The sequence below is a fragment of the Rana temporaria genome, chromosome 12 (assembly GCF_905171775.1).
Source record: "Rana temporaria chromosome 12, aRanTem1.1, whole genome shotgun sequence".
NCBI classification, from domain to species: domain Eukaryota; kingdom Metazoa; phylum Chordata; class Amphibia; order Anura; family Ranidae; genus Rana; species Rana temporaria.
The window spans coordinates 136,966,881-136,986,769 of NC_053500.1; the positions used below are offsets into that span (position 1 = coordinate 136,966,881).

General features: G+C 41.5%; 1 protein-coding gene across 1 annotated transcript; it reads right to left on the minus strand.

The window, feature by feature from the left end:
- Window positions 1-2,547: 2,547 nt before the first annotated feature.
- On the minus strand, window positions 2,548-19,190 carry RCVRN (recoverin). The gene is made up of 3 exons (XM_040330883.1): window positions 18,643-19,190; window positions 9,278-9,389; window positions 2,548-3,132 (listed from the first exon to the last, which is right to left on the minus strand). The coding sequence occupies exons 1-3, from the start codon at window positions 19,021-19,023 to the stop codon at window positions 3,017-3,019; spliced, it is 609 nt and encodes a 202-aa protein (XP_040186817.1). The 5' UTR covers window positions 19,024-19,190; the 3' UTR covers window positions 2,548-3,016.
- Between the last annotated feature and the right edge of the window lie 699 nt (window positions 19,191-19,889).

Sequence of the window (19,889 nt, forward strand, 5' to 3'; positions counted from 1 at the left end):
ATAAAAAATCTAACATTTATTTTTTATAAAAAATACATAAAAAAAGGGGGGTTGCCATCCGGGGCCCTGGGGACCTCTGGGCCCTTTAATAAAAAATAAATAAAAAAAATCTAACATTTATTTTATATTTTTTATAAAAAATAAATAAAAAAAGGGGGGTTGCCATCCGGGGCCCTGGGGACCTCTGGGCCCTTTAATAAAAAAAAATCTAACATTTATTTTATTTATTTTTTAAAAAATAAATAAAAAAAAAGGGGGGTTGCCATCCGGGTCCCTGGGGACCTCCGGGCCCCGCACAAAAAATGTAATAAATAAACAAAAAAAAGGGGGTTGCATCAGGGGCGCTGAGGACCTCCGGGCCCCTTACAAAAAATGTAATAAATAAATTTAAAAAAAGGGGGTAGCCATCCGGGGCCCATGGGGTCCCTTACAGGTGTACTGCCTGTACCCCCCTGATGGCGGCCCTGGTGATTGCCAAAAACTAGTCCATAAAAAAAAAAAAAAATGATTCATATTTAAAATAAAACTAAAATACAGAAAACATGAGAAATGTATCTTCTTTAGCAGAGAATACAAATAAGCAAAATAAATAAATAAAAATACAGAATATAAAGAGAATTGATTTATTGTGGATGATCAATATCACAGATATCATTCAGCCAAGTTCCTTTGAATCATCAGAGAGAGAAAAACAGCAATCTGGGTCATCCGTCAGATTTCTTTTGTAAAACATCGTCAGTATAATATTCCACATGTTCATTACCAATGTGAATTCTCATTTATAACACAACCCAAAACAAGAAAAATGTCCAGCGCAATGAGACTTTTCATTTTAATCAGCTAAATACATTTTAGATGCATCAATACAAATCTTACCTCTTGGTTTTCCTAAGAAAGCAGCCACAACCTGCGTAGAAAAGCCTGTCCTCTGCCAGCATGCTGCAGAGAAGGACTCCTGTCTCTGTGTGGAGGCAATGGTCTCTCTGCAGCATGGCCATCTTAAAGCATGGGCACTGCCCGGGAGCCCCAGGTACACGGGGGCCCCCGTGATAATCCTGCATAACATCATACTTGGCAACCGTCCCGGATGTGCCGGGACAGTCATGCTTTTTACCAAGCTGTCCCGGGATGGCAGTGTCCTGCAGCCTGTTCTGTCTCCTGACCCCCCCCTCCCCCCTGTACTTTACCCTTTGTGTTGATTAGTCTGTTTTCTTATTGTTTAAAATCTATTTTATTGGAAGTTCTAATAAATACATGTAAATAGCAGAGAGTAACCAGTGGAATTGTGGCGGTGACAAGAAACAGAAACAAGCTAACACTTAAAAGTTATAACAATTTGATATATTTGCCTGATCCCAACATGTTTTGCCAAAATTGGCTTCCTCAGGGGTTTTATAGAAGATCACAGCGAAATATGTTGGGATCAGACACTACACCTTTGCCAAACGATTAAAGTGAACACCTACTGTGACCCTCCTTTGGATATGTGTAAAACAAATATATCGTATTTTTATACCTTTTAATTATGTATTAAATAAACTTTGTTAAGTTTTATCTTGTTTCTGTTTCTTGGCACCACTATAACCCCACTGGTTACTCCCTGTGCTATTTCTACTCAGGCTGTGGCTGCAAAATGTTTTCTTCCCAAGATATATTTAATAAAATAAAGTAATTTATTATTATTGATTTTATATTATTTTATTATTATTTATTATTTTATATAATAATAAAAAATAATATTATATATATATATATATATATATATATGTATATATATATATATATATATATATATATATATATATATATATATATATATATATATTTTTTTTATTATTATATAAAATAATAAATAATAATAAAATAATATAATATATATTTAATATATATTTTAATATATATATATATATAATTATTTTTTATTATTATATAAAATAATAAATAATAATAAAATAATATAATATATATTTAATAAAATAAAGTAATTTATTATTATTGATTTTATATTATTTTATTATTATGTATTATTTTATATAATAATAAAAAATAATATTATATATATATATATATAATTATTTTTTATTATTATATAAAATAATAAATAATAATAAAATAATATAATATATATTTAATAAAATAAAGTAATTTATTATTATTGATTTTATATTATTTTATTATTATGTATTATTTTATATAATAATAAAAAATAATATTATATATATATATATATATATAATTATTTTTTATTATTATATAAAATAATAAATAATAATAAAATAATATTATATATATATATATATATATATATATATATATATATATATATATATATATATATATATATATATATATATATATATATATATATATATATATATAAACAAATTTATTCAAAGATCCCTTTTTATATATTTTTATTAAGACTAGCCTTGTTTTTTTTTTAAATAAAACAATGATGTCAGTGCAGCAGCATAAAAAGTCCCCACATGATCAACAAGGAGATTAACAAGAACATTTTCCTCGTCTATTTTTACTTTTTTTTTTTTCCCACAATTAACATTTTTACAAAACAAAAACACCTACAGCACAAACTACATCCCTACCAACCTGCAGATAATAATAAATAACATAATTTCAGGGGGTCATTTGTTTTTTTTTCTCTTGATGAAAACTTTTTGAATATTTTTGTCTCCTGCGGCGTTCATTTTTGTTTGTTTTCCTCCTGCGGCTTCAGCGACCTTTATTAGCTTAAAGTAGCCTTACAAAGAGTGATATCAGTTTAAAATGCAACAAGATTACTGTAAGTGACCTTCAGAGTATAAAGAAGGCTGCAGATGTAATCTGCAGATTATTCGTTAAACTAATTAGAGCGCAGACAACGCAATCCTACATGACACGAGCGCTGGAGAGACAGTTTAAGGACAAGAAGAGTTTCCGTTTTTCGGCTGACTCAGCGATTCTCTCGTCGGTGAAGGTGTACAAGTCTTTCAGAAAAAAAAATTCTGCGTGTTCCGAGCTAGTGTTTTTTCTCTTTTAGCTTTTCCTTGACTTTTTGAGGTTCGTACTGGATTAAACGCAAAATTTCTTTGTTCTGGACGATCCCTTGTATGAATTCCCCTTCAGTCAGTTTATCTGTAAAAAGAAAAATGCAAATCATGGTGTAAAAGTGTAGACTGGGAACATTTGTTTCATGATTGAAAACTAGAAGGGTTTTGGGTCAATTTAATTTTAATTTTATTTATTTATTTTGGGTCAATTTTATTTTAATTTTATTTATTTAAAATTATTATTTGAATGTTTTTTTATTATTATTATTTTAGTTAGTTAGTTAGTTATGTATTTATTTATTTTATTTTATTTGTATTTATGTATTTAATTGTCATTTTTATTTTGTTTATTTATTTAACGTTTTTTTCCATTTTATTTATGTAAATTTGTAGACTGGAAGTATTTGATTCATGATTGGAAACTAGAAGGGCTTTGGGTCAATTTTATTTTAATTTTATTTATTTATTTTGGGTCAATTTTATTTTAACTTTATTTATTTAAAATTATTATTTGAATGTTTTTTTTTTATTATTGTATTTAGTTAGTTATGTATTTATTTATTTTATTTTATTTTTATTTATGTATTTAATTGTCATTTTTATTTTATTTATTTATTTAATGTACTTTCCATTTTATAGTTCGTCAGGTTGAAAAAAGACCATCTAGTGCAACCATACAAAGAAAAGAAAAAATAAAAGAAAAAATATCGTACAATCCCATATACCCAATTCTAAAACCACAGTTGATCCAGATGAAGGCAAAAAAACCCCAGCAGAGCATGATTGAATTTGCTACATTTTATTTTATTTCATTTATTTATGTATTTACCCAATGTTCTTTTTATTTTTATTGTTGTTTTGACTTATATATTTATTACGATTTTTATTTAATTTATTTAATTTATTATTTTCCTTTTATTTCTTTAATAATACATTTCTTTCTTTTTTTTATGTATTTAATTGTCATTTTTAATTTATTTATTTCATGTTCTTTTTTTATTTTATTTATTTAATTGTTGTTTTAATTTTATTTATTTAATTTTCTTTTCATTTATTTAGCCAGAATGAAAGTTCTAAATAAATAGCCCCCAGGCTTTCACACAGGATAGAAAGGAGCGGCTCTTTCTGAGCGCATTGCAGGCGCTATTTTTAGCGCAATAGCGTCTGCAAAGCGCCTTAGTGCGAAAGCAGCCTAAGGGTAAAAGTTTGTCGCCATTCCACGAGCGGGCGCAATTTTGAAGCGTGACATGTTGGGTATCAATTTACCCGGCGTAACATTATCTTTCACAATATAAAAAAAAAATTGGGCTAACTTTACTGTTGTCTTATTTTTTAATAAAAAAAAATGTATTTTTTTCCCCCCAAAAAATGTGCTTGTAGGACCGGTGCGCAAATACAGTGTGACATAAAGTATTGCAACGACCGCCATTTTATCCTCTAGGGTGTTAGAATTTTTTTTTTATAATGTTTGGGGGTTCTAAGTAATTTTCTAGCAAAACAAATTGTTTTTAATGTGTAAACACTGAGAGCCAGATCCACGAAGCAGTTACGCTGGCGTATCTATTGATACGCCGCGTAACTGCTAGTTTGCTCCGGCGTATCTTTGTTTTGTATCCACAAAACAAGATACGCCTGAAGCTGGGCTAAATCCGACTGGCATACGTCTTAGTACGCCGTCGGATCTAAGGTGCATATTTACGCTGGCCGCTAGGTGGCATTTCTGTCGATTTCCGCGTCGAGTATGCAAATTAGCTAGATACGGCGATCCACGAACATACATCCGGCCGGCGCATTTTTTACGTCGTTTCCGTAAGGCTTTTTTCGGCGTAAAGTTACCCCTGCTATATGAGGCGTATCCTATGTTAATATGGCCGTCGTTCCCGCGTCGAATTTTGGAAATTTTACGTCGTTTGCATAAGTCGTTCGTTCGCGAATAGGGCTTTGCGTAGAATGACGTTCACGTCGTAAGCATTGGCTTGTTGCGGGTTAATTTCGAGCATGCGCACTGGGATACCCCCACGGACGGCGCATGCGCCGTTCAGAAAATCCGGCAATTACGTCGGGTCAAGTAAAATTAACATAAAACACTCCCCCATCTTTAACATTTGAATTGCGCGCCCTTACCCCGGCAGATTTACGCTACGCCGCCGTAACTTTAGAGGCAAGTGCTTTGTGAATACAGCACTTGCCTCTCAAAGTAGCGGCGGCGTAGCGTAAAAACGATACGCTACGCCTGCCTAAAAATACGACGATCTACGTGGAACTGGCCCTGAGTCTGAAAAACAGGCTTGGTCCTTAAGTAGTTAATTTGGTGGATTTTCACAGACTGGTTTAATGTGTTTAGTGAAACGTGGCGCAGATTATTATTTATATTTCAATGGAAAAAACATTAGGGAATAAGCCCTTTATAGTCACGCTGTGCAATTTATTTTTGCTGTTCAGACTGAGATAGCAAACATCTGATAATATTGTATTCCTTGCATGTATACAGCAATCACGGGAACATTGAAATAACATCTAATTATTCACCTGGCTAACCGAAATTAAAGTTCAAAATAAATAATTGTGTCTCTGCAGACATCTTTGTGGGGACATGTTGTTCTCAGCTTCTTTATGTTGCTCATTACATCGTGTGCCAACCAAAGCACCATATTTTATTAGACTGGGGTCACCATCAGCTTACAGACAAATATCCCTCATGGGTACATCAATGCATTATATGCAAGAAGACGATTGGGCTATGTTAGGAGCAGAGATAGTAATTCCGTTATACTGGTGCTCTGCTCTTCAAACAGCCCTTACTTCAAGAATAATAAAGCCTCGTACATCCGATCCAACTTTATGGCCATAATTGTCTGATGGACATGTTGTGTCGGATAATCCGACCGTGTGTACGCTCCATCAGACAATTGTTGGCTCAATTGACGACAACAAAAGTCGGCTAAATCCTCGTACACACGGTCGGACACAGTGGCGGTTCGTCCATAGAGGGCGCTGGAGCGCCGCCCCCTCTGGCTCTCACGGCCACTGAGTCTAATAACATAGATTCATGCATTGCACGAATCTATGTTATTATCGCCGCTGCCGCTGTTCTATTCAGATGGTCGGCGCTCATGTCCGGCCATCTGAATAACGGCAGCTGGTTGGCTGTACGGAAGTGCCTATCACAGCCCTCGGGTCCCGGAAGCTTATACAAGGAACGCACTAGGGATGCGCTCCTTGTATAAGACTGACAGGCGTCTCAGCCAATCAGGTTGGCCGTATCTGGCTACCGGTAACCTGATTGGCTGAGACGCCTGTCAGTCATCGAGGGCGGTAGAAGACATCGAGGGATGTGGATGGCTGACTCCAGTAAAGGTAAGTGCCGGGCTGGGGGGGAAAGGGGCACTTTACAGGGCACAGTCAGTGACAGCAATGGGCACAGTGGCGACAATAGGCACAGTGGGGACAATGGGCACAGTGGGGACAATTAAAGGGCGCAGCGGCGACAATTAAAGGGCACAGCGGTGACAATTAAAGGGCACAGTGGTGACAATTAAAGGGCACAGTGGTGACAATTGATGGCACAGTGGCTGTGTTTGATGGCATGGCACAGTGGCTGCGTTTGATGGCAAGGCACAGTGGTGACAATTGATGGCACAGTGGGTGCATTTGATGGCATGGCACAGTGGTGCGAATTGATGGCACAGTGGCTGCGTTTTATGGCATGGCACAGTGGCTGCAAATTGATGGCACAGTGGGTGCATTTGATGGCATGGCACAGTGGTGACAATTGATGGCACAGTGGCTGCGTTTGATGGCATGGCACAGTGGTGACAATTAATGTCACAGTGGCTGCGTTTGATGGCATGGCACAGTGGTGACAATTGATGGCACAGTGGGTGCATTTGATGGCATGGCACAGTGGTGACAATTAATGGCACAGTGGCTGCATTTGATGAGCACAGTGAGGCTGCAATTTTTTTTTCGTTTGCGCCCCCCCAAAAATTTTGAGCACCAGCCGCCACTGGTCGGGCATCAAACAAACTTTCCCTTGGATTTTTGTCCGAAGGGAGTTGTCCGGTCACACCCATAGCATACACACGCTCGGACTTTTCTGCAAACTTTTCTAAAACTTTCCCAACATCACGTGTCTTTTCTGCTCTATACCGCCACCCTTTGGTTAAATTCTGCTATTGTTGGTTGATTTTAACGTTCTGAGCATGCGTATTTGCACTTTGTACAAAAGTCCGATGGCTTGCTGTACACACGGTCGGACTAGGCACCATCGGACTTTTGTTGCCGAAAAGTTTGTCCGTTTGCAGACCAAACCTTTTGTCCGATGAAACACAAAAAAGTTGGTCCGATGGAGCGTACACACGGTCGGACTAATTTGAAAACTTGCTGATTTTGAAGTTGGCTGGCAAAAAGTCCGACCGTGTGTACGCGGCCTTATCAATGGAAAAAGAGTACGGCTCCAAGCCCTGCGACCTATGCTGTGCTCCCGCCCTGTAGTACTGACAGGTGCAGACTCTGCGCTGATCCGTGAATAAAAGAAATGGCTATTGAACTTCATTGATCTCGGCTCGTTGTACGTCACCGCGTTCTTGACGGTCGGAATTTCCGACAACATTTGTGTGACCGTGTGTATGCAACACAAGTTTGAGCCAACTTTCCGTCAGAAACGTGGTATAAGACGTTGCCTTCAACCATGGGCGTCCGCTGAAATTTTTTCAGGGGGGGCGCTTCCGCAGCGGCGATACACATTTAATCCTTTTTTCAAACGCTAGCAGGGGTTAAAAGCGCCCCGATAGCGGCCGAATAGCGCAGCTAAAACGATGGTAAAGCGGCACTTTTTAGCGGCGCTTTACCGATAACGCATCCAGTTGGCAGTGTGAAATAGCTTTTGAGATAGTTCAGCTTCACTCCATGCCCATATAAATATAGCCTAGAGAATGTACAGACCCCCCTTCAGCACAGACCTCCCCTTCAGCACAGACCCCTCCATTCAGCACAGACCCCTCCATTCAGCACAGACCCCTCCATTCAGCACAGACCCCCCCCTTCAGCACAGATGGACCCCCATTCAGCACAAACCCCCCTTGCAGCACAGACGGACCTCCCCTCCCCCTATCCGATTCAGTACCTCAGATCAGCCATCAGCACGGCCGTGTCACAGCAGATTCCCTCCCCCTGTGTACACATAAACACTGGAGGGGGAGGCAGCTTCACTCTGCTCGCTGTGTCTGTGTGACATCCATCCCGGGACCACTCAGACAGCCCGTGTCCGCAAGACTCTTCAACACCTTCTCGATTTTCCAGGGGGGGTCAATTGCCCCCCTTGCCCTATGGAGCGGACGCCCATGCCATGGGCGTCCGCTGAAATTTTTTCAGGGGGGGCACTTCCGCAGCGGCGATACACATTTAACCCTTTTTTCAAACGCTAGCAGGGGTTAAAAGCTCCCCGCTAGCGGCCGAATAGCGCAGCTCAAACAATGGTAAAGCGGCACTTTTTAGCGGCGCTTTACCGATAACGCATCCAGTTGGCAGTGTGAAATAGCTCTTGAGATAGTTCAGCTTCACTCCATGCCCATATAAATATAGCCTAGAGAATGTACAGACCCCCCTTCAGCACAGACCCCTCCATTGAGCACAGACCCCTCCATTCAGCACAGACCCCTCCATTCAGCACAGACCCCCCTTCACAGACGGACCTCCCCTCCCCCCCATCTCATTCAGTACCTCAGATCAGCCATCAGCACGACTGGGTCACAGCAGATTCCCTCCCCCTGTGTACACATAAACACTGGAGGGGGAAGCAGCTTCACTCTGCTCGCTGTGTCCCCTCGCCCCATCCCATTCAGTACCTCAGATCAGCCGTCAGCACGGCTGGGTCACAGCAGATTCCCTCCCCCTGTGTACACATAAACACTGGAGGGGGAAGCAGCTTCACTCTGCTCGCTGTGTCTGTGTGACATCCGGCCCGGGACCACTCAGACAGCCCGTGTCCGCGAGACTTGATTTTCCAGGGGGGGTCAAATGCCCCCCCTTGCCCTGTGGAGCGGACGCCCATGCCTTCAACCTGTATGGTCACCCTACACAGGCCCTCTACAAAATCATCACGTGATAAAATATTTTAGTTTGGAAAGTCCTTGACCTTTATAAAAACTGGGGCAACATACTAGAAATAGTAAATCGATTTGTTAGAGAATATAGAGGAGATTCTAGTTTCTATGCGAAAGGTGATTTACCATCGTCTTTCTTTCCAAAGTAGTCCCATATTTTATTTGTTCTCTTCTCTGCTGTATTCTCATCCTCTGGAAGATGCTTGTGGTCTTCGTTATTAATCATCCTGAATATTGCCTGAAAAGGAGCAAACAATTTATCTTCTACTTAACTAGAACATCAGTGAAATATTGTGAGAATCGGCAGCAGATATTCATACTGTCCTGATGTAAATCTGTTCTCATATCTTTGGCGGAAGCTCGGATGCGGTGGATTTGTGGTAATATACGAGCATTAATGAGAAAAGGCGTAAGGCGGTGTATGGGGCGCCCCATTTATTGACCAAAGATTTACACATCTCTGCGTTTGTAAGAAATGATTCAAAGGAGGAACAAATTACTTCTACTGTACATAAAACCAGTTATAATCCTTCTTTGTTTCTGTAAAATGTAAAATAAGTCTCATATCTGTGTCTGGCATTATAATATGACCAGCTGGATACCCTGGGAGATATTTTAATTCGATTTGTTACAAAATATTATAAATAACAATGATTATCATTATCAACATCATTAAAACTTGCCCTTGTGTCCATCTATTGCTGCCTTTCTGATATTTTATTACTCAGAGTAACCCTCAAAATTATTTTCAGGTTTTGGGGAACCATTGGCAAAACCCAGTTATTGGCTGTCAATGGGAAAAATGCCCCATATGTTAGTGGCCAGTGGCAAGAATTCACCACTTACAGTGGTGGTCAGAACACAACCCATTACAGACAGCTAAAAAAGATCATTGGTGTCAAGCAGCCAAGTGGAATTGGCCCCAGAACTATGCAGGCACCATCAAAAGGGAGGTCAATCAGTCCCAGCTCAAGGAACCACTATCAACCTCTGGATTAACCCTAGGGTTCCATGAAACCCTGGTTGAGAATGGCTGTTCTATAGTTGGGCCCCATCACATGGGTGGTCAATCAGCCCCAGCTCAAGGAATCCCTAGCAACCTCTTAATTAACCTTAGGGTTCCATGAAACCCTAGTTGAGAATGGCTTCTTTTTTGCTGGCCCCATCAAATGGAAGGTCAATCAGCCCCAGCTCAAGGAACCCATAGCAACACATGGATTAACTTTAGGGTTCCATGAAACCATGGTTGAGAATGGTTGTTCTAATGCTGGGTCCAATCAAATAGGAGGTCAATCAGCTCCAGCTCAAAGAACCCCTAGCAACTTCTGAATTAACCTTCGGGTTTTATGAAACCCTAGTTGAGAATGGCTTTTTTATTGCTGGCCCCATCAAATGGGAAGTCAATCAGCCCCAGCTCAAGAAACCCCTAGCAACCTCTGGATTGACCTTAGGGTTCCATGAAACCCTGGATGAGAATGGCTGTTCTATTGTTGGGCCCCATCAAATAGGTGGTCAATCAGCCCCAGTGCAAGGAACCCCTAGCAACCTCTGGAGTAACCTTCGGGTTCTATAAAACATTAGTTGAGAATGGCTTTTTTATTGCTGGCCCCATCAAATGGGAGATCAATCAGCCCCAGCACAAGGAACTCTTAGCAACCTCTGGATTAACCTAAGGGTTCAATGAATCATATGTTTAGAATGGCTGTTCTATTGTTGGATCCCATCAAATGGGTGGTCAATCAGCCCCAGTGCAAGGAACCCTTAGCAACCTCTGGAGTAACTTTCGTGTTCTATTAAACCTAAGTTGAGAATGGCTTTTTTATTGCTGGCCCCATCAAATGGAAGGTCAATCAGCCCCAGCTCAAGGAACTCTTAGAAACCTTTGGATTAACCTTAAGGTTCCATGAAACCCTGGTTGAGAATGGGTTTTCTATTGCTGGTCCCATCAAGCGGGAGGTCAATCATCCCCAGCTCAAGAAACTGAACCCCTAGCAACCTCTGGATTAACCTTAGGGTTCCATGAAACCCTGGTTGAGAATGGCTGTTCTATTGTTGTATCCCATCAAATGGGTGGTCAGTCAACCCCAGCCCATTGAACCCCTAGCAACCTCTAGATTAACCTTAGGGCTCCATAGGACCCTGGTTGATAATGGCTTTTCTATTGTTGGGTTTGGTATGAAATTTAGCTCATTCCATGTCAAATCATTATATTTATCCACTGATCTTTCTAGTTTGTCTTGATTCAGGAATATAACTATTATGTTGCCTTTTTTAAGGCGAGAAGAAGTGGGTCAGCTTCAGTGAAATTTCCAAAAATGTACTATGGCTTTAGGGACATATTTAGCAACATTACCACCAACTAATTTTGCCAACATTTTACCAAAGGAAAAAATCTTAAACCCACCCATCACTTCATGGATGAGCTTTTTCGCAGTTTTTGGCATTGGAGTCACAATTTGGATGAACGTGAAATCAATTTTGCAAACAAATTTCACCCCTCGAAATCCTCCACTGTGATGATGTTCGTGAACAATCGTTGTATAGCGCTGGTAGGTCAACCATCTGACAAGGTTTATTCCATTTTGCACAAAGTAAATAATGGGCTTGTGCAGTCAGTTTCTCTGCTTACAAATAGATTTTAGTTAGTAATCTCTGAGGACTGTTTAGGTCTTTTTGGAGCCCACCAGTGCAGAACAATGTTTAGTCTTTTGTAACAGGTCCAACTGAGCTGCAAGGCTTAGAGCAGGGGTCTCAAACTCAAATTCATCAGGGGCCGCATCAGCAGTTTGGTTGCCCTCAAAGGACCAGTTGTATCTGCACTCCACCATAGTGTTCAGTCTCAGCAGGGAGCGCAGGGTACAGGAGTGCGCTGTGTAGGGAGCACAGGGTTCAGGAGTGCGCTGCGTAGGGAGCGCAGGGTTCAAGAGTGTGCTGTGCAGGGAGCAGAGGGTTCAGGAGTGCGCTGTGTAGGGAGCACAGGGTTCAGGAGTGCTTTACGCAGGGAGCAAAGGGTTCAGGAGTGCTTTACGTAGGAAATGCAGGGCTCAGGAGTGCTTTACATAAGGAGAGCAGGGTTCAGGAGTGCTTTACATAGGGAGAGCAGGGTTCAGGAGTGCTTTACATAGGGAAAGCCGGGTTCAGGAGTGCTTTACATAGGGAGTGCAGGGTTCAGGAGTGCTTTACATAGGGAGTGAAGGGTTCAGGAATGCTTTACGTAGGGAGTGCAGGGTTCAGGAGTGCTTTACATAGGGAGTGCAGGGTTCAGGAGTGCGCTGCATAGGGAGTGCAGGGTTCAGGAGTGCGCTGCGTAGGAAGGCAGGGTTCAGGAGTATGCTATGCACAGTGTGCAACAACTGATTTTCACCTGGGTTCTGACCTCACCGCCCCCCCCTCCAAAATAAAAAAAACTCTGACATATGTGCTCCCTCTTTCCTACCTGAGCCAAGCTCTCAGGCTGCAGCCTGCTGGATAAAAGAAAAACATAATTTGTTCCAGAAACATGCTTGTAATCCAAAGCACTTGTATATCAAAGCATTTTTTTTACAGACTATAAAAGAGAAGAGAGGCGCCTCTAAGTGTAGCAATAAGTTGCTAAATGTTGTCCCTTCATTAAATGTAACCATATTGCTACACTTAGAGGCTCCTCTCTTCTTTTTTATACTCAGTTGTGATATGACGCTACTCTTATATCAAGACAACGCTTGTATACCAAGGCAAAATGTATTAAAACATTTTGCTTGTCTTGCAAAACGCTCTCAAAGTTACTCTCAAACCAAGGTTTTACTGTAGGTACTTTCTTTGGACACATGTTGTTTTTTTATTTACACATTTACCAAACCTAATTCGGAACAGTCTGGAATTTTTGCAACAAAACAAAACTAAAGTAAACTGAATTTCTGCCAGAATCTGCAAAAAAAATAAAAATATCCAAATCAAGGAACATTTTCAAAAGAACAAATAGATCCCGGTTAAATGTCTCGTATTCCTGGAACAGATAGCAATAAAACTGAAACTGCAAATAGAAAGAAATAAACATTTACTATCAATTATCTGATTATTTGATTTTTTTTTTATACTTTCTGTCTTATAAAAACCTTTGTGATTTATAACTAATGTCATGAAATAATTAGCACTGATTCTCTGAACACTTTCCATGAATACTTCTTCCAGAAATTAACATAAAAATAAGATGTTAGCTATTATCTCATTATCTCATGACATTATTAAAGACATTTTAATTAAGGGAAAACATTTGCTAGAGACGAAGTTTGGCAATGGTGCGATAAAATGCTTACTGGCAAATTAATGTGTTCTTTTGTTAATATGGATCTAATTTTTTTTTTTATTATTTGCTTTAACCACTTCATTACTGGGCACTCAAACCCCCTTCCTGCCCAGACCAATTTTCAGCTTTCAGCGCTGATGCATTTTGAATGACAATTGCGCGGTCATACAACACGGTACCCAAATTATATTTTTATCATTTTTTCCCCACAAATAGAGCTTTCTTTTGGTGGTATTTGATCATCTCTGCGATTTTTATTTTTTGCGCTATAAAATATTAATTTTTTTTTTAAAAAAACACAATATTTTTTACTTTTTGTTATAATAATATCCCAATTTAAAAAAAAAAATAATAATTTCCCTCGGTTTAGGCCGATTCTTCTACATATTTTGTTAAAAAAAATCGGAATAAGCGCATATTGATTGGTTTGCGCAAAAGTTATAGCGCCTACAAAATAGGGGATAGATTTATGATTTTATTTTTATTTATTTTTACTAGTAATGGCGGCGATCTGCGATTTTTTTTGTCAGACCTGCGATATTGCGGCGGACGTATCGGACACTTTTGACACAATTTTGGGAACATTCACATTTATACAGCGACCAGTGCTATAAAAATGCACTAATTACTGAATAAATATGACTGGCAGTGAAGGGGTTGACACTAGGGGGTGAGGAAGGGGTTAAATGTGTATCCTGGGTGTGTTCTAACTGTGTGGGGGGAGGGGACTGACTGGGGGAGGTGACCGATGCTTTGTCCCTATGTACAAGGGACACAGATCGGTCTCTTCTCTCCCTGACAGGACGTGGAGCTCTGTGTTTACACACAGAGCTCAACGTCCCTGCTGTCACCGACGATCGCGGGTACCTGGCGGACATCACGACCGCCAGGCACACGCATCGGCTCCCGAGCGATGCGCCGGGCACGTTGTTTCCCCCGCTGCGCGCCCCCCAGTGGCGCGCACGGGGAATGACAACAACAGGACATCCAAAGACGTCCACTCGGCACTCGAGAGTCTTTTGCGGATCCCAAGTGGTTAAAGTAATATTTTTGGATTTTAGAACTTCGAACATTTTTGGACTCGATGATGCAGAATTTAAAATACTTATTATACGGGTCATTGGATTATGTTACTGTAAAGACATCTTTATATTCAGTTTAGTAGCCGCTGAGGAAGATTTCAATGCCTACAACACACAGAGGTAGCTTAGGTAGCTATTAATCTGAAGGATGGAAGCTTCCTGTAGACCTCCGAGGGTTATAAGTGGGACCGCAATTTCGGTTTCAGGCCTATAACTCTTCGACTTGTTCATACAAATATGGAATTTTTGATTTAAAGCATCGTTCCTTTGTCTGCAGATGTGTAATTCGATCCGCGGAAGAGGTCTACAGTTTACAAGCCGTCCAGGAGACACGCCGGGTCATTGAGCATGTCTATGATAAAGGATGTCCAATGTGGAGAAAATAGGCACATTGCAGACAAAGGAGAGCAGGGACCGGTTGTCTCGGTTATAGCGGGAGGTCTGGTTGTCCTAAAAGATTTAGAGTTGATTTACTAAAGGCAAATGGACTGTTCACTTTGCAAGGGAAGTTGCCCCAGAGCTTAGTGATTGAGGTGAAGCTCTATTGACTTCCGTCATCCAATCATATGCTGTTTTTTATTAATACGGGAACAGAGGAAAAGGGATTATTGCAGTGCCAGAGTAAACCAGTACGCATTGTTGATAAAAAGTACAAAATGTATTACCGTATATACTCGAGTAAAAGACGACCCGAATATAAGCACCTAATTTTACCACAAAAACTGGGAAAACGTAGAGTATTAAGAGTATAAGCCTAGGGTGTCCATCTGCATGCCTCACTTTGCCTCACTGTGTCCATGTGCATGCCTCACTGTGCCCATGCCTCACTGTGCCCATGCCTCACTGTGCCCATGCCTCACTGTGTCCATACCTCACTGTGCCCATGCCTCACTGTGCCCATGCCTCACTGTGCCCATACCTCACTGTGTCCATGAATAGACTTACGTTTAAGTATATAGAAGGGGTGCCCGGGTTTGAAAAATCTGTGCTCCCCGGCCGTAGGTCCCTCAGACAGCAAACACTTTTAGAGGAGAACTGTGGCTACATGTGTGCCAAGTTTGGGGTCCAGGGGACCTACGGCCAGCCGGTACTGGGTCCCCAAATTTACCAGAGAAATTATTGTTTAACATGGAAGGCCTCGTACACACGACTGTTTTCCTCGATAGAATACATTAAGAAACTTGGTGGCAGAGCTTTTTTGCCGAGGAAAACGGTCGTGTGTATGCTTTTCATCGAGAAAACTGTCAAGGAACTCGACGAGGAGAAAAGAGAACAAGTTCTCTTTTTACTCGATGGGAGTCTCAATTTCCTCGTCGTGTTCCTCGTCGGGCTGGTTTTCGACGAGAAACACGATCGTGTGTATGCTAAGAAACCCGCGCATGCTCAGAATAAAGTATGAGACGGGAGCGCACCTTCGGTAAAAGTAGCGTTTGTAATGGAGATAGCACAAACTTTTACTTAAATCTTTTACAAAAGCAGCCCCAAGGGTTGTGCCAGTGGAATCGAACTTCCCCTGCCGTTGTATGTGTTGTATGTCACCGCGTTTGAGAACGAGGAGATTTGGTCTTGACCGTGTGTATGCAAAGAAAGCTTGTTGAGTTCCTCAACAAGCCTAACAAGGAACTCGTCGAGGAAAACGATGTGTCTTTTCCGATGAGTTCCTCGATCGTGTGTACGAGGCCGAAGTTTGATGGCACAGTGGCTGTGTTTGGCATGGCACAGTGGTGACATTTGATGGGCACAGTGGTGACAATTGATGGGCACAGTGGCGACAGTTGATGGCACAGTGGCTGCGTTTGGCATGGCACAGTGGCGACAATTGATGGCACAGTGGCGACAATTGATGGCACAGTGGCGACAATTGATGGCACAGTGGCGACAATTGATGGCATGGCACAGTGGCTGCATTTGATGGGCACAGTGGCTGCATTTGATGGGCACAGTGGCTGCTTTTGATGGGCACAGTGGCTGCCTTTGATGGGCACAGTGAGGCTGCAATTGTCTTTTTTTCATTTGTTTGCGCCCCCCCAAAAATTTTGAGCACCAGCCTCCACTGGTTACATTTAATGAAGGTGCAACATTTAGCAACTTATTGCTACACTTAGAGGCGCCTCTCTTGTCTTTTATACTCTGTAGCTCCTGCTGGATTTTGTTTCTAATCCCCTTGTAGAGGCTTCCATTTGTGGATGGACATTTTATGGTTACACAACCAATCACATTGCTATAATCTTTTTACATGGACTATAAACTGAAGGACTTATGAATTAATGGTTGTGGAACGAATCATTTGAGTTTCCATTATTTCTTATGGGAAAATTTGCTTTGATATACAAGCGCTTTGGATTACAAGCATGTTTCTGGAACGAATTAAGCTTGCAATCCAAGGTTTTACTGTAGTAGTCCTTGAAATATTGTTCCGGTCTTAGGGAACCCCTGCTAAATATGACTGCATCTACAGATCACTGTACATTAGTGTGATGGTTAAGGAGAAGAATGCTCCCTATATTTAGGGTCAGCGGGAATAATCCATACATTTGCAAATAGCTAAAAAGATCATTGATTTCATTGGTAACTTGCCTGAGTAGCAGAAATTGCCCTTTGTTCCTAACGACCTCTGGAGGAACTTTTGGGCTCCACAGAACCCTGGTTGAGAAAAGCGTGACTATACGCTCCAAGTTCTTTACAGACAGCTGATCTGCTTCTCCTAAACCTTGCATGATGATACTCTCTAGCTCGAAAGAGAAAGCAATGAGATAATTCACCTCTATTAAGACCTCATCTAGAATGTCTAGTTCAGATTAGGGCAACAGTTCACCAAGAGGATGTTGTGAAACTGAACTGAGTGCAGTGAAGGGCAAGTAAGACATGGAGGAGCTTATCAGGCATACACTCTGGATGGGATTGGGGTAAGGTCTCATATATAAATATATACCAGGTGAATATAGAAAACTCAGTGCAAAGCCATTTACCACCAAAGGTATGGTAGAGTGTTTCAAAAAATGGTTAACTGTTTTCCTAAAGGAGAAAAATGTTTAGGGTTTAACCAGGGGCAGACTGACCATTCGGCACTTTCCTGAGGGCCCAATGCCACTAGGGGGCCCCATCAGGGTTGCCAGCCTCAGTAAAACCAGGGGCAGTATGTAAAAATCTGTATTTTGAAAAGAATCCCAAGATTATAACTGCCCCGTCTCTCTAGTACCTCTTCGGTGTGTGTATGTGTATTCTGTGTGTGTATATTGTGTGTCTGTGTGTGTATACTGTGTATGTATACTGTATGTGTGTGTGTATGTGTACTGTGTGGCCCCATAATCTATTGCCTAAGGGCCCCATAATCTCCTATTGCCCATGGGGCCCCATTATCTCCTATTGCCTGGGGACCCCATTATCTCCTATTGCCCGGGGGCCCCATTATCTCCTATTGCCTGGGGGCCCCATAATTTCCTATTGCCGGGGGCCCTATGAGTTGTCAGTCCGCCCCTAAGTTTAACACTTTGGACATAGGTAATGTAACAATTTCACACAACAGGGACTCTGGATTGAAGTTCTGAGGAAGGTTGAGTGGCCACCAGCCAGGAAGTGTCTTCCTGGCTGGTGCGGTCATTTACCCCGTAGGGTCTCGACACGCTTGGGACACACAGTCGTACACACATATATACATATATACTGGGCCAATTTGGACAGGATCCAATTAACCCAGGGGTCTCCATACTTTTCAAGCAAAGGGCCAGTTTACTGTCTTTCAGACTTCAGGGGGGCCGGATTCTGACCAATGGGGGTAGAAAATGCCCCAGGGCCGAGCATCAGGGAGAATAAACATGGCCCTAGAGATGGTGGGCAGTAGGAGGAGGGATAGTGCTCCATCATTGCTATTAGTGGGGGAAATAGTGCCCAATTGTGGGTGTCATTGGGAGAAATAGTGCCTCATATCGTTGCGAGCAATACTGCCCCAAGGGCTGGATAAAAGATAGCAAAGGGCCACATCTGGCCCTCGGACCGCAGTTTGGAGACCCCTGAATTAACCTACCAAATTAACCTGATAGCACTTTCAATTTCCCTTGGCATTGGATATTTAACATGGCATTTAACAGGGTAAAAAAAAACACAAATAAAAATAAACACCATACCGTAATGATTTCAAGCACTTCTTTTTTGTTGATGGTCCCATTACCATCCACGTCGTATAAACAGAATGCCCACTCTAGTTTCTGGTTGGCTTTGGTAGATGAGGTCATATGTAGCGCTATCATGTATTCCTTAAAGTCCAACGTGCCATCGTTGTTGGCGTCAAAGCTTCTGAAGACGTGCTGGGCATAGGCTTTTGGGTCGGCGTCTGGAAAGAACTTGGAGTAAATGCTTTCGAACTGCTTCTTGCTAATCCTGCCACTGGGACACTCCTTTAGGAAAGACTGGTACCAGGTGCACAGTTCCTCCTGGGTAAATTTGGTGTTCAGCTGCAACTCCTCCAAAATCTCTTTAGAAAGGGCACTACTTTTGGTGTTACCCATGGTGGAAAAATTCGAAGGTCTAGGAACTGAAGGCGTCAGACCTTCCCTTTTGTCCTACACGACCAAACACAAGAAGGTAATGAGCAAGGCTTTCTCTCATGAGCCTAAATCCAGATAAAGCCTTTTTGGGATTACGAGGATTTAGGCACCATGTAGAGAACGATATTGACTCCGTGACTTCAGAATTTCAATTAATTGCCAAAGCGTCGACGATTTCTTATTTGGGTCGATATTTTATTTATTATGATACAGGTTATGAAGATTTCCGACTCCAGTTTTATGTTTTGTAACTCATTACAAATTGCCTGCATAGGTGACCCGGATTTGGACGACCAACCAGGCATTGGAATGAGTTACCACGCCATGGCTTTATCTCCAAGGCTTTATCTCATTGGGTTTTCATAGAGCTCAGTATTACATGCTGCTAATTGCGATTGTTTAGGATTACTAAGGTCTCACCTATGGACTGGATGCTAACATTAGCATAACACTGGGGTAGATTCAGGTAGGGGCGCGCACTGATACAGCGGCGCAGCGTATCGTCTTTACTTTAAATTACAGGAGCAAGCGCTGTATTCACGAAGCACTTGCTCCGTAAGTTGCGGCGGCGTAGCGTAAAAGGGACCCGGCGTAAGCGCGCGTAATTCAAATGATCCGGTAGGGGGCATGGATCATTTAAATTAGGCGCGTTCCCGCGCCGAACATACTGCGCATGCGCCGTCCCTAAAATTTCCCGACGTGCATTGCGGTAAATGACGTCGCAAGGACATCATTGGTTTCGACGTGAACGTAAATGGCGTCCAGCGCCATTCACTGGTGAAGCTACATTGACGGGCGCTGGTAAGGCCACATTGATAAGCGCTGGT

What these genes read in the sequence shown, in the direction of transcription:
- RCVRN (XM_040330883.1), bottom strand. Translation starts at nt 19,023, where the DNA reads ATGGGTAACACCAAAAGTAGTGCCCTTTCTAAAGAGATTTTGGAGGAG. An exon ending in AAGTGCTTGAAATCATTACG is followed by an intron (nt 9,390 to 18,642) that starts GTATGGTGTTTA and finishes GCTCCTTTTCAG; the next exon opens with GCAATATTCAGGATGATTAA. An exon ending in CTTTGGAAAGAAAGACGATG is followed by an intron (nt 3,133 to 9,277) that starts GTAAATCACCTT and finishes TTCTTTTTACAG; the next exon opens with ATAAACTGACTGAAGGGGAA.